This window comes from Acipenser ruthenus, chromosome 5 (assembly GCF_902713425.1).
Source record: "Acipenser ruthenus chromosome 5, fAciRut3.2 maternal haplotype, whole genome shotgun sequence".
NCBI classification, from domain to species: Eukaryota; Metazoa; Chordata; class Actinopteri; order Acipenseriformes; family Acipenseridae; genus Acipenser; species Acipenser ruthenus.
In genome coordinates this window covers 64,250,367-64,265,697 of record NC_081193.1, presented here as the reverse complement: position 1 = coordinate 64,265,697, position 15,331 = coordinate 64,250,367, and the positions used below count along the sequence as shown (strand labels likewise).

Here is a 15,331-nt window from a genome sequence, read left to right as displayed (position 1 = left end):
TGACCCTGAAAGCATCAGATTACTACTCTGTTTGGCTGCAGTGACACCGTAAGTCTTTTTAAAATCTTAAAAGGAGTTTACAAAGTTAATTCTAACCAACACTTTTAAGTGCAGCACACAAACCAGGACCCAGTGGGAAACTAATTGGAGATTATTATTATTATTATTATTATTATTATTATTATTATTATTATTATTATTATTTGTTTATTTAGCAGACGCCTTTATCCAAGGCGACTTACAGAGACTAGGATGTGTGAACTATGCATCAGCTGCAGAGTCACAATTACGTCTCACCCGAAAGACGGAGCACAAGGAGGTTAAGTGACTTGCTCAGGGTCACACAATGAGTTAGTAGTAGCTGAGGCGGGATTTGAACCGGGGACCTCCTGGTTACAAGCCCTTTTCTTTAACCACTGGACCACACAGCCTCCTTCCAAGGACAGAGGTAGGAGACACTTCTTTCCACATGGAGTGTTGAGTGTATGGAATGGGTATTCTAGTCATGTTGATTCTGAATCACTGGGATCCTTTATGACCCAACTTGATAAAGTTTTGAAATCATCAGCTACTAGGAACCGGAGGTGCATAAATGGGCCAAATGGCCTTCTCTCGTTCGTACACTTTATGTTCTACAATTAACTTTAAACTGGACATTATCCAAACTATCACATTCTGTTGTCATTCCTATAGGTTTTGTTGTGCATAACTTACTCCTCTACCTTTGAGATGAACAGAGACTCCATTTTGAAAATTGCTGAGGTAAGCACCTCCCTCATGTTTACATTATTTGATACCAATCGGTCTGACTTTTACGATAACCTGCTGCAAAAGCTGGTGTACTTAGTACAATAGTAACATATTGCATGTAAGCAGATTCATATGAAAAAATATTAATTTTGTACAACACTGTTTAGTTGTGTAACATAAATTATAATCAAGTGAATATCTCCTCAGTGTAATACATGTATTTAGTTATCATAGTCTTGTAAGTACAGAAAGTGGTTGTACCTAACAACTTGTATAAATCTTACCTGTCATGCACTTCCATTCACTATATAGGACTCAAATGTGCAGTTTTTAAATAAATACATGTTACAGCAATGTATTTTAATGTTAAAACATGAGATCTGGTACTGCACGGTGTTAGTAAAAGAACTCAGTTGGCTTGCCTCATCTTCCAGGAAGTCTGTTACTGCTTTAGTGCTGAATCTTCAGGGTCAAATCATCTTACTGGCTCTAAAGCATGCCTGTCATTAGGGGAAGCAGCTGGGAGCAGTAGGAAAGGATGCCCTAAGTGTGAAATGACCCAGTAAGTACAAGATAGTCTAACAGCATGATTTGCAGAAATAGATGTATTTAGTGTACATTCACACATACAATGAAAATACATGGTTGTCATAAACATGTGTTTCTTTCAAAACTGCACATTTTAGACATACTGTATATTGTGAATTGATGTGCATGGCCGATACAATTTATGGAGCTGTTTTATTTGCTACAATTACTTTAAACTGTAGGCATATGTAGCAGGGCAGGAGAAAAGCCCTGCACATAAGGGGCAAGGCAAAGCCCTGCTTGTAAATATGTTGTATTGTGATTTAAAATGTATTGTGATTTTGTAGTCCACGGGAGGGGTGTCATGGCTGAAGGCCTAAAAACTACATTTTCCAGAAGCCACTAGTGCTGAATGGAGAAACACCGAGGTGCATTTGAGGGAGTGGTAAATTATTGTTTGAACGGTTGTAATTATTGGTATTTGCACAGGCATATAAGTTGGGTTATTGTTGTATGGGTTTTGGGCTATTTAAAACAAGTTTAAAAGTACTGTATTATGATTTGAAATGTGTTTTTGTTTATTTAAAACAAGCCTTTTGTTATTGTTTGGCAACCCCATCCCTGTAAACCCTGTGCAGAAGGTGACCATCTCCAGATTAATTAATTGATTCATTTATTGCTAGTCTGGAGATGGTCACTGGTATAAAAGCCTGCAGCTTTCCTTGTTCAGGGTGTGTGTTCAAGAACGAGGAATGGGAAATGAGTGCGGGTGTTGGATAGTAAAGCAAAAACAAAAGATTGAAAGTAAAACAGACAGCATGGTAGTTTCAGTAAAGGCTACTGCCCAGCCTGACCTACGGTGTTGTGCTTGTATGTGTACAAACGTGGTTTGTTTTTGGTTAAAACTTCTTTGCTCTGTGAGCGTTGTTTTTTTTTTAAAAATAAAATAAAATATTGTTGCAATAAAAACGGCGCACAAGAGCGCTTTCACCACAGTACCTGTCTGTATTGACTGTCAGCTGTCTGGTTTGGGTACGTCATCACCCTTGGTTACCCTGTCACAACATAGAATTAAAGTCCCATGTGATAAGGCATAAACCCCTCTGTGTAGAGTATAGACATAAAGGGGTAGATGTAAGGATACGCGCAAAGTGATTTGCGGGTGCAAAACCCCCATAATGCGGCCACTAAAAATGCAGCGTATATAAAGAATGGTGTTCACCTGGCGTTATGCACTTGCTATCCCAAATTTGCACTTTGTCATCATTAATCCATTAAAATTATATGGAAATGCATTCAAATGAAGAAAAGAACATGGAATAGGGCGGGATCTGGATACTAAACGGGCGCAAACATTATAATGTGATGTAAGGATTTTGCCTTGCACTTAGGCAATTGCTGACCCTCCAAAAACTTTACACAACTTCTTACAAGGTGCAATCCATTGTAGAAGAGAGTAACTAAGAGCTGTATAAAAGCACACACCTGCAGAGACCTGTCATTGACTTCAGGATGGCTGCTGTGGTACACTTCCTGATGCGGCGACGCTTGACTCTTGTTGAGGAGAGGCAGGAACACATTTGGAGGAAAAGGGCAAGATGTCTCACTCCGCAGGTCATCCTAGACCTAACAGCTGAATTGAGGGATGAGCTAGACCCCAGCGTCAATCTAGGCGCTATCCCTGGACATGTGGAAGTGCTGTGTTCTCTACACTACTTAGCCTCTGGTTCCTTTCAGACCACAGTTGGAATGTCTAGAGGGATAGCCTGAAAGACAATCCAAAATACACATTTAAATGTTTGTTATATAAAATTGCCTTGGATTAGATAAAACATTGTGTGTGTGTGTGTGTGTGTGTGTGTATAAAATAGCAGAGAAGTACATAGAACACATCACTCCATTCTGTAACAACTTCATAGGCTTTTGACAGCATTTGGAACTAGGGATGTGGCAAATTTTAAAGATGTATGAAATACCAGAGAAACTGGTCAGACTGACAGAAAACATATAGAGCAAGTCGGAGAGTGCAGTTGGAATAGACGGAAACCTGACAGAATGGGTCATGATAACAGTAGGAGTGAGACAAGGATGCACATTGTCGCCAGATTTGTTCAGTCTGGTACTGGAGGCATTTATGGATTTGGCACTAAAAGATGAGACGGCCGGAGTCATGCTATATGGCAAACCGGTGAATGAGATGCTATCGACCTGATAGCAATGCCCAAAGAGGATCTACAAATAATAACTAACGAGGTAGATTAGGTAAGCAGGACGTTTGGACTAGAACAAGAAGTCAAAAACCATGACAGTCGGGGAAACAAGCTGAAGGCATACTGAACAAAGAAGGAGATGAAAACCTAGAGCAAGTGAGAAAAAATAAGTATTTTGGAGGCCTGGTATCGAAGAATGGAAAATGCTGCTACTTTCAGAAGACTTCACGGGATATGGAAGGCTAAAGACATTTTCATAAAAACAAAAATTACAGCGTATGAGACAACTGTCGTTCCGGTCTTGTTATACGGGCCTGAATGCAGGAGCATGAGGAAATCTGAGGAGTGTAAAATATTAACTGTGGAAATGAGCTAGCTTAGGGTAATATGTGGAGTTGGTGCAAGATAGAAAGCAGTGGAGAGACTGCATTCGGCCCCATCGTCACTGGAATCTAAGAAGGAGAAGTAGACCTATTACTCGTGTGTGCAGGATGTAGAAAAGTGAATGTGTGTAATGTGTGTGCTCTGGGCTGGTTGGTGTAGATCTTGGGTAATAAAATAAGCTGAGCTGATGACAAATGATACTATTTGTTCAGTTAAGAGGAGGCTTACTACTAGTCTGGCCAGTCCTGCATGTTTCACCAGAACCTTAAAATGACGTAAAATGTTTCTGTGGTGCTGTAGAATAGCTCCCAAAACAGCAATACATGCAGTACAGAATATCGTATATAGAAGTACTAAACTAGCTGATATACATCCCACGAGAGGTCAGACTTTGCCACAAGTAGGCTTTTTGGCCACTGTATCATTGAGTGGGTGAAAATCCGCTCATATCTACAGCACTGTATACTATATTTTCTAGTTAAATATAAACTATGGTAAAGGTGGATAATTAGCTCATCTTAATGCAACGTCATTTCTATCTCATACAAGCCGTTTGATACGGAGGTAGCTTACATAGAATAGCCTTGCATAAACAAAATATACCAGTGCTTCAACCTTTGCAATGCCAAAGAGGTCCAGCCAACTAAACCATATAATACACAATGATGAGTACTGTTACTTGAATTAGTAATAATATCTCATGGCTGCATGATATATGGGATCCAATTTGCTTAATGTTATTTATTTCTTAGCAGACACCCTTATCCAGGGCGACTTACAATTGTTACAAGATATCACATTATTTTTACATACAATTACATTATTTTTTACACACAATTACCCATTTATACAGCTGGGTTTTTACTGGAGCAATCTAAAGTACCAGGGTACAGCAGCAGTGTCCCCCACCTAGGATTGAACCCACGACCTTCCGGTCAACAGTCCGGAGCCCTAACCACTACTCCACACTGCTGCCCACGTTAATAGAAATATACAAGCAATTAGCCGTTTTTTTTTTTGTAATTACAGAAAAACAAGATTTGAGTCTACAGAAAACCATGAATCATGAATTTCAATTTTTTTGCAATATGGGCCTGAAATCAAGATTACTATCCAGCCAAATACCCAGATACTTATAGTTGTCAACTAAGTCAATGGCTTTGTTATCTAAAGTAACTAAAGTTGAATCGATAGTAACATTTGTCCTTGTAGCAGAGATACCATTGCTTTTGTCTTACTAGAGTTTAAAAGAAGCTTTAAATTAATGCTTGTTGAATGGAGTCAAAATCAGATTGCAAATTTTCGATTGCCAAAGAGGAGGAGGAATTACATGAATATCAAGAATTGATCCTTGAGGAACACCCTTATTTAACAAAACATGATTTGACATCAGATTTGCATGTTTAACAATCTGTAATCTATTAGTAAGATAGTTTTGAAACCATCCAGACGCTTGCAAACCAATACCAGCGCTCAATAATCTTTTGTTGAGTATTACATGATCAACCGTATCAAAAGCCTTGAAGAGATCAATAAATAAAGACATACATGTTGATTTCTTATCTAAAGCCATTTTGATGCCATTCATAACTTTCATTGCTGCAGTCACGGTACTGTGACTTGACCTAAAACCAGACTGCATATTTTTTATCATTAGGTCTAGTTGGAGTATCTATTAATTGAGTCAAATTTTATGTTACAAAGTTCTCTGGGCCCTTCTGATTTTGCATTATGCCAGTCCCAGTTTAGATCACCAATTAAAATAACCTCTAAATGAGTCAGTTTAGATAAAACATCAGGTAAAGTTGATAGTGTTTCACTGACTGCACAAGGAGGCCTTGTGACAGGGTTGGCCGATGTGGTGACGTCAGGCCAGAAGGAAACAAACCAAAATACTGCGGTGCAAAAGGCTGGGCAAATGCTTTCACTGATCCTGTATTCTCTGTTTAAACTCACTCTGCTTGCTCTCGTTCTCTCCTCTGAACACCCACCCCGAATGCAGAGAGCTGCAGGCGCGCCTCTGCCAGAACACATTTAAATGAAAATAACAAAAGCATACGGCTTTGCCGTCATATTTATGCTCTATGGGGCTCCAGCCACGGTATTTCCTGCTGCAATGCAGGACTGGCAGCGACCCCAGGCGAAGCGGAGCTGCAGGCGACCCCAGGCGATGCGGTGGCGTCCCCTGGCGAAGCAGAGCCAGCGACCTCAGGCGACAGTGGCGGCAGCGGAGGGGAGCCCCTGGCCATGAAGGCGGCAGCGGGAGCTCCACTTCTCCCTCTGGTTAAGGAATCAAGACTAGCTGGTGGGCTGGGGTTGACCCTCTTCGTGGCCACTGCGGCCGGGCGGTTTTCCCCTGTGCACCGCTCAGCAGCATGTGCAGGGGCTGCTGAGGACCGCCTGGTCCTTCTGGTGGTGGAGACAGAGGCAGCTCCTGCTCCTTTCCTCCAGGCGGCAAAGGCAGCGGGGGCCCCTCCCCTTCTGGCGGCGAAGGAGGCAGGGGCTCCTCCCTTTCTGTGAGGGGCAGTTAGCTGGGAAATAACCCCAATCCCCACAAATGCAGCAACTATATTGTACACCCATTCTGTGGAGGAGGGCTTCCCAGCCAACCTTCTTCGGTGGCTGTGGCTCTGGTTCCACCTCTTCTTCCTGAGGTGGGGAGGGGTAATAGTCGGGCAACACGTGCCCGACCTCGCCAACTCCAAAACACCACTCCTTTCCCCTCAAGCAAGTCATGCAGACCTCCATTGGGCCAGAGACTCGATGGGGCTTGCGACCAGCCCCGCACTACTGCTGCTTATGCCACTGCTTCCTTCCCATTTTTAATAATTCAGAAGGAAAATAAATAAATAAATAAATAAACAACTGCAGTAAATCCTCTGGCCTGGGTCCTGGAGGCGCTGCAATCCCACGCAGGACACCACGTGTGACAGGGTTGGCTGATGTGGTGACGTCAGGCCAGAATGCAGGAAGGAAACAAACCAAAATATCGCGGTGCAAAAGGCGCTGCGGCACCGTTCAATTTTTATCACAAAAATAAATAAAATATTTTAACAAAAGCACTGCTCACAGAGCAAAATAAATATTCAAACAAAATCAAATCTTGAACACATAAAACACAACAAAACTCAGATCAGGCTGGGCAAACGCTTTCACTGATCCTGTATTCTCTATTTAAACTCACTCTGCTTGCTCTCGTTCTCTCCTCTGAACACCCACCCCGAGTGCAGAGAGCTGCAGGCTGTTATGCAGGTGACCATCTCCTGATTAGCAACAAATTAATCACTTAATCAATTTGGGAGATGGCCACCTTCTACACAAGGTTTTTCAATACTACTGGCAGGGGACGAGCTGCCGACCTCGCCTCTGCCAGAACACATTTAAATGAAAATAACAAAAACATACAGCTTCGCCATCATGTTTATATATTAATAAATCATAATAATAATAATAATACAACAAAACAAATACAAAATAATAAACTGCACAGGGGCGGAGGGGTACCCCTTTCTAAAATAAATACAAAATACATTTATGGCTGGGCTTTGCCCTGCCCCCTTTTCATGTATAGGGCTCCTGGCCCTGTTACACCTATAACAACTTATAACAATTAAAGGCACATTAGAAACCCTAAGCTAGAAATTCAAATTGACGAGGCACAGATTGTGAAGTTAATGCCATAGCATGGAATTTATCAGTTATGTATATAGCAACACCTCCCCCTCGCCCCTTACGATCAGTTCTATAAATATTGTAGTCATCAATTCGAACAGCACTATCAGGGACAGATGGCTTTAGCCAAGTTTCAGAAATTACAACAAAATCAGGCTTAGCTACTATAAGACTCGTAGCATTAATATGAAGGAAGCTCAGACCCAGCCTATTAACAAAATCAGCCGTCATGGAAAGACATTGTAGATTTTTTACACAAAGATCTGGGCCCGGATTAGTCTGAATATTACCAGATACCAATAACAGTCTATAAAATCAATAGCCTCCCAAACTAATTTTTTCTTAATGATTTTTCTTTACCTTGAGGTTTTAAAAAATACCAGGGATTGCATATAGCAAATTCATTTAATACCAATAAAAACTGTCAAACCGAGGTTAAGACCATATTTAATTAATAAATTAATTGATCATCCATAGTAAAATATGAAATAGCAGTGTCTACAAGAAAAGCATCATTAATTATTGTCCCATTAGGGATAACATCCTCAGATTTCATAGGTCTGAGAATAAAATAAGTCAAAAATGAAAACAAGAAAATATACTTCAACATAGTTAATATTAACTTAAAATGTGATAATAAAAGCGACCACTCAGACAACCACATACACTATTTCTGCTGCTATCACCTCATTGGATTGTAAAATGTTCCATTTGTAGTTTGTAATTCTACCACAAGATATTTTCTCATTGCATTATACCATGGTACAGTATATTGAAGATTCTTCATATTCACAGATTGTAGTGTACTAATCACAATATACAATAGTAATGGAATGCCTTGATATGGTTGTCATGGCTGTCATACAATGGGAATTAGGCACCTTTCTTTCTTATTGGTCTGTACGTAAGGGTATCTGGGGTACATTTGTTTTCACATGTGTTCCTCTCCTTTGTATAGTTTTCCTCAAAATGTAATTATCATGATTTTGCAGTGATTTATTGTTCTAATAATTACAGTCTTCGTTTCCTTTGCAAAGTGTTTACTATGGGTCCTATTCACAAAGCTCATGAGTAATTGAAAGAATATATTTTTTGTTTTTTTTGTAAGTGGTATGATGGAGTACATAAATTGATATTAATAAAACCCTTCTCTGCAAAACAAAAAAACAAAATGACAGTCTAGAAATGTTTCATGCATGCAAAACCTTTTAAACCTTTTTTTTTTATTATTATTATTAAATAAAACAAATAGTAATACACATAAATTAGAAATCGGAACTACTTAAAAGGTGGCCAAATTGCTAGAAACATTTGTTGACTGTTAAAGAAGCCATATCTCTATATCAATCTTTATTTGTTCCATAAAAACAGTCTGAATAACACATGAGTTACAGATTTTTGAACAGGCCCTTTGTTTCCCTGTGTCATAGGGTAAATGTGAGATACCTCTGTGTTAATTGTGAGGCACCTTTTTTAGTTTGGGGCTGTTAAAATGATGCATTCCAGTATATTTAGTTTAATAAACTGTGGTGGTTAACCTCGGCTAACATTGGCTATGGAAATATGTCACACCTTACAATTTTACTTATCCATTTGTTTGAAACATGACATATTTAGCGCAAGTTGTCAAAAGTATCAGAATCTGTAAATATGTGGAGATGCCTGTCTATTCATACGTTTGTATGTCACACATTTTTAGCATTTATTCTCATATTTGCCTAAAGTTTAGCCCCACACAATCCTATGGTATGTGCAACATATAAAATGAGAGCTTAATTTACAGTGTACTATTTGAGTTTGTGATTTGGGTGTTTGTTACATGGTTTTATACCATTTGAGTTTGTGATTTGGGTGTTTGTTACATGGTTTTATACCATTTGAGTTTGTGATTTGGGTGTTTGTTACATGGTTTTATACCATTTGAGTTTGTGATTTGGGTGTTTGTTACATGGTTTTGTACCATTTGAGTTTGTGATTTGGGTGTTTGTTACATGGTTTTTTTTACACGTCACGTTGTTTGTTTTTCATCCCGCCCCCTGTGTTTTTCTAGCTCTGCCTGGCATGTCATATTCCTGGATTCCTCCCCGAATGCATGAAATGATAAAGCTTTCCATTACCCAGATCCTAAACTCCCTGTGTTGTCTTTGTTGGTGCTAATCCAAAGACTCTACCTCTCATTAACTATTTTGAATGTCTGACTCAGACTGCGTGGGAAGCATGTAGGGTTGATGCAGTAAGCAAGGCTGGCTCTGCCCGATGACTAATCCCCAGTTTCAATCAATGTAAAAATGACAAGCCGCATCCTTGCTTCAGTTGAAACCCACATTTTTGATCATTTATCTCCATGGCACCCACAGCCAAGCTGGCAAATGCCATGGCTATATTGAGCATGCCCTTTATACTATATCAAAAACAACACCTGAAAAGGCAGTTATATGTTTCTAAAGATTAATTTCATGAATAGAGGAAAATATTGGTCACCACTGTAATGTACATGTGTTGAAATACTTAAGTACAGCAAAGTACCATTACAACAGGCTTTTATCTTAAATAATGAAGGAATTCATGCAGTAGCTTTTCTGACCAGAAGAAAATGCCATTAGGCTGGGGGAATACCCTTTGAGACCTCAAAATGTAAAGCAAACATTTAATTCATCATAACACATTGCCTAAAAACTACATTAATCCCAAGATTTTAATTGAAGTGTTTTTGTTTATTTTCTGAGTGATGATTATGAATAAATTAATGATTTAAGCTTGATACTTCATATTTAGTATATTCTTTCTCACAAAACTTTCCCTGCCACGTCCTTCTGTGACATGTTTTTTATAGATGCGTAGTGGGGAACTATTTCTGAGTGCAAAACAGCCACCTAATTGTTATTGAATACCCTTATATACATGCAAGCGTTCCTCTAATTGAGTAATGACCCAGGGATTCAAAATATCAAAACAAATTGTTTTTAAATAACAGTAGCAACAATACATAGTACTCAGGTGGCAGCAGCAACACAGTGAGAAATTTATAGGAAAGGGTGTTTTCCTTTATATTTTAAAGTGTTTCACTGTCTGAAGAGATCTCCTGTATAGGCAGTGTCTCAGGTTAGAAAAGCTCTGGACTGCTAACTGTGATCTAATGTTGATTTACAACCAGCTGTCTTGTTGTTTTACAACAGGTTTGCACTGAGACATACACGTCAAGCTGTCACCAGCGCAGCATAAACACTGCTGTGCGGGCCACGCTCAGCCAGATGTTGAGCGACTTGACTCTTCAGTTGCGTCAAAAGCAGGAGAACATGGTGAGACTTGCAGCCACTGCATACAAGCTAACTTTGTTGTGTTGATTTGTCTGCATGCCACATATCTGTGCACTGCACCACTGTGATATGGAAACACGACCTTTCTTTTTGTCGGTGGTTGCTGGCAAGAAGCCCTCTGTTGCCAAGTTTGACTGTTTGTATGGGATGCAATGATTATTTTACCCTGGAGTAGTATTCAACATAAAACTTTTAAAGAAATGTAGGCTCATGTTTCATATTTTAAACCTAAATGTAACTGACCAAAGTAGGATGGAACTGGGAAGCATGAAAAACAAAAGTTTTAAATACAAGCAGATCCCCCCATACATAAATAACTTTGAAGCCTTCTTCCTGCAAGGCAGTAACACTGAGTTGTGGTGTTCCTGTTAATTTTACCTCATTTTATTATCTGGTTACCAAAGAACTAAACATTTGCTGCTGCTTAAGACTGCCTATTCAAAGGGGCCATTCATTTGCTTCAGTTGGAGGGGGTGTATATTTTCTGGGGTTTACTGGTTGGTAAAAGCAGACAATTATAAGGACTACATTTGCTGTATTCATTTGCTGACACAACACTATACATTTGAGGATAAACACTACATACTGTAAACACTCCTGTGTAGTAGTGTTTTGAAAGCATGCGCTTCAGTCAGAGTGAATACGGTCTCCTGAGCTAAGCACACCTGCTCCTATGAGCCAGTAAACCCCAGAAAATCTCGGCATTTCTTTAAATAATAGTAAAGGATACAGTGGTCTTTTATTTTACTGACCAAAGCAAACATAATTCTACCACCATTTGTATGAATGTAAGAAACTGGACAAGTAACTTACAGCGATTTATGTTTGTGTGATTACTTTTAAAATAATAATAATAAATAACTATTTATGAAATATGTTAGTTAAATAAAATTAGTTAAATATACCTAACAAAACCAAATGAACATGCATTTGCCAGCTGGGTGCTAATTTCGAGCTCTCTAGTTAGTGTACTGTAAAATGGCTACATTTCCCAGTCTCAGGATTAGGTGTTTCATTCCACAAGGACACAGATGCCGATTCCCTACAAGCCCCTTTTAAAGGGCATGAGAATGTTGTGCAAACCCTTGGTTAGTACATCTTTTTAAACCTGGTTATATTATATTCAGAAAAGCATGTTTCAAGGCATGTTTATATCTGTTATCTGTTGTATCTTCCATGGTAAGTACTGCTTTTAGAACCAGAGAAAGGCCTCAATGAAAGCTGGTTGGAGAGTGAAATGCCTGTATGCACTTTCTGCCTTTTTTATGTTATTGACACAAGCTGCTTTTCCTAATGACTGGCATGCTTTGCAGAAAGAGCTTCCTTCATATGTATCTGTAAGACATCAATCAGGTGAATTAACAAAGGAAGTACAGGTATGACAGACTAACTAAAAGAAAGGAATGAAAACTGGTAACTCTTTGTTTTTTTAGTACCTTTTTTTAGCTTGTTAAATCAAAATGTATGCTTGCCATCTTTAAAAACCTCTTTCAAAACTAAAATGGCAAAACCTACAATATGTGCTCACATATGGCAATGCACTCCAGGGAAATCTGATGGAATTATTACATTAGATATAAAAGATTACATATAATTATGTTGAGTTTTGAGCGTTGATATTCTCCTGTGTAATACACTGGACCTTGGGAATGCCTATTGAATTTTAAATGAAACTAGTGTATCTTGACGCACTCAGGTGAATTTGAATAATCATTGCACTCCATTTTTTTGCTTTGCATTTACTCTCAACTTATTTTGCTTTAATAAAGACAACTAGCTTATGCAGATGAAAGACCTCTGTGAACAGGCACAACAATAAACGCGCAGGTGTGGTGGTTTGTTTTGCTTTTGGTTTCAGGTTAAAACTGGGAACAAATGGGTACTTTTCACAAACCAATTGCTACTCTTGACACTAGGGGGAATTCTCTTCCTTTCCCTAAGCCTCCACTGTAAAACAGGATAAAAACAAGACCCTGTAGAAGTTATGAATATAATGTATTTTACCTGTATGACCTAGTTTATCTCAGGAGAGCTTACTGGTAAGAAACAAAAATGTTTAACACCAACTGGAGGCCTCTGTCCATCTCTGTTGCACACCTACATTTTTACTTTTTTTTTTTTTTTTATATAAATCTAGTGAACCACTTATCCAATTTGGATAACACTTGGTTACAACTTTTCATCACTGAGAATATCTGAGTAAGGGGATATAGTGTATGGAGGAGCATGTCCTTCTGTCCCTCCATCTGTACATACAGTAAATGAAGATCACAGTGATCTACTTTGTCATGCTACTGAGAGCGCTAATGTAGTATTTTGTGTTTGGGGGTTGTGTCGCTAAGCAAATTAGACTGCTTCAGTTTGTCTGAGGTCCAAGCCAGTGAAGTTGTTTGTTTTTTTAGAAACTGAGAACACATTTCTGGAAATATTTATTGATAAGCATGCTGGTCTTCCTTAAAGCATTCCCTGTGAGAGTTACATGAGCGTACAGAGCTCAAAACGGGTACAATATATTCCATTCATGTTGCAAGCAAATTTTTGGAGTCCCTAAGAAGAACCCATCTGAGCATGACAATATTGGTCAATGCCTTTTGCCTCTAATCAGTATTTCACACAACCCCTTTTTAGCCACAGTAGATGCACTAGTGCTATAAACTACCGATCAGAGACACTTGGGCACACAGAAATAATCACTCCAATAATTCCTACAGAACAGTAATGAGTCACCATCACTTTGAGGACAGAGAAACTGCTGTGTGCTGGTCTGTGCATTGCAATTGATTACATCACAAATAAAGGCCTCTTTAGTCACCTCAGGCACTTTTATCTCATTCCAGTCTCAAGTGGTTACTCAGTCTGACACAGATGTATAGCAAATGCAAGATTACACGCAGGAGTCCATTTGAATTATAGAATGCCTTTTTCTCCTGAGAACCAGTGGTCTGTAGCACTGATACTCAAAGTTATTGAGTATCATGGGCTGTATGGAAGGAACCGGCCTGTATGTCACACTTACATTTTTTCACACGGTGGATGCAAGGAATAGGGATCTAATGGTGGTATAGACTCTCAAGTCTAGTCGGGAAAGCACATAACTGACTTCTTGTTCCAGGACTTGTAGCTATACCTATATGGTTCATTATCAAACAAACACAACCATTTCCCTGGCTTTTATAAAATCCTGACCTTGATAATTTTATCCACTCGAAACACTGTTACCTATCGCTTAATACAGTACCCTCCAAGTATTGGGGTATACCGTGGGAATTCTGTTAATGCCCACTGTGTTTGGTATTTGTTTAATTGACAAATAGAAAGAGATTCTAAACTCTCATCAATTACATCAGTTAATGCATTTATAGTGATTTTGTATTGAATTTCATAAAATGTGCAGTTTTGTGTAACGTAATAAAAGCTGTTCTTTGAACAGTTAATCAGAATAATGCAGTTAAGCATTAATGTCTGATGCAGCAGCAGTTATCTAAAGGTAGCGATCGCTGTGGAGGATATTAATGTAATTATAAACTGTGTATGGAGATGTTTTTATCAAGGAGATGTTTTTATCAAATGTGTTTTTAGGTTCTATTTAGGCAGCGTGAAATGTATGGAAAAGTGACTTTACAGGGCATCTATTATAGGATAACGACAATGCTACTCTGATTATCTGAGGCTGTCCATGAAGTTTATACTTCTTAATAAAGTTTGACAGTGCTATTGGGACCAAATTTAATGCGTTCAGTGCTGAGAAATGCCACCAATTCTTTTCATTATGCTGTAGTTTTTCATTAGCGGTTGCTTTTTTCATACAGATGAGCTCTCCTTTTTCTCAATAAACAGTGATATGATGACGACAATGTACTGTTCAACTAACCTTTCTCTTATTATAATGCTGCAGACAGCAGATGGGCAGGAAGAGTCATTACCAGTGTGTCAGCAGAAAGGTACCCTTTTATTTCATCTCCTTGTATTTTAAAGTGACAGTGTGTCAGCTCAGTAATGCCTAGCTGTGCATTTTAAATAGTGTAACCAGGAGTTTGTTGATACAGACTGGTAAAAGCAGGCACTGATAAAGTGGGTGTATTATAGTAATTATCACAAAATAAATATTGTAGAGAAGTGATAAGCCATAAAAAAAGAACTACATTGAGTAAAAGCCGTTGTGGCTGACCTTTAGAATAACGTGTTATTATGGTGCATCTATTAAAGTTGTAGTGCCCCATGCAGTTTTAAAATAACTTTTTTTTTTATACATTTTAAGGTTTTTGCCTTATTCACATTTCAGTTATGCAGGCGTTTCAACTAAAGTTAAAACACCATTTATGATATTTGTTATAGAGCTGAGACATTCTTTGAATATGTCATAGTTACTGGTACAGCATATCCTACTGCTGTAACTGGGCCATTGCATAAATATGTTTTATTACACTGATAAGTCATCTATATCATACACCGAAACTTGATCATCAAAAC

General features: G+C 38.7%; 1 protein-coding gene across 3 annotated transcripts in view; it reads left to right on the top strand.

Annotated features, from left to right (window-relative positions):
• The window catches only part of LOC117403239 (brefeldin A-inhibited guanine nucleotide-exchange protein 3-like), a 102,690-nt gene that overhangs the window by 31,448 nt on the left and 55,911 nt on the right, over positions 1–15,331 (top strand). For all 3 annotated transcript variants that reach the window (XM_059024375.1, XM_059024374.1, XM_059024376.1), the window contains 3 exons: positions 694–762; positions 10,721–10,843; positions 14,757–14,802. In XM_059024375.1, coding sequence (XP_058880358.1) covers positions 694–762; positions 10,721–10,843; positions 14,757–14,802 — 238 coding nt within the window. The remainder of the gene's footprint in view (positions 1–693; positions 763–10,720; positions 10,844–14,756; positions 14,803–15,331) is intronic.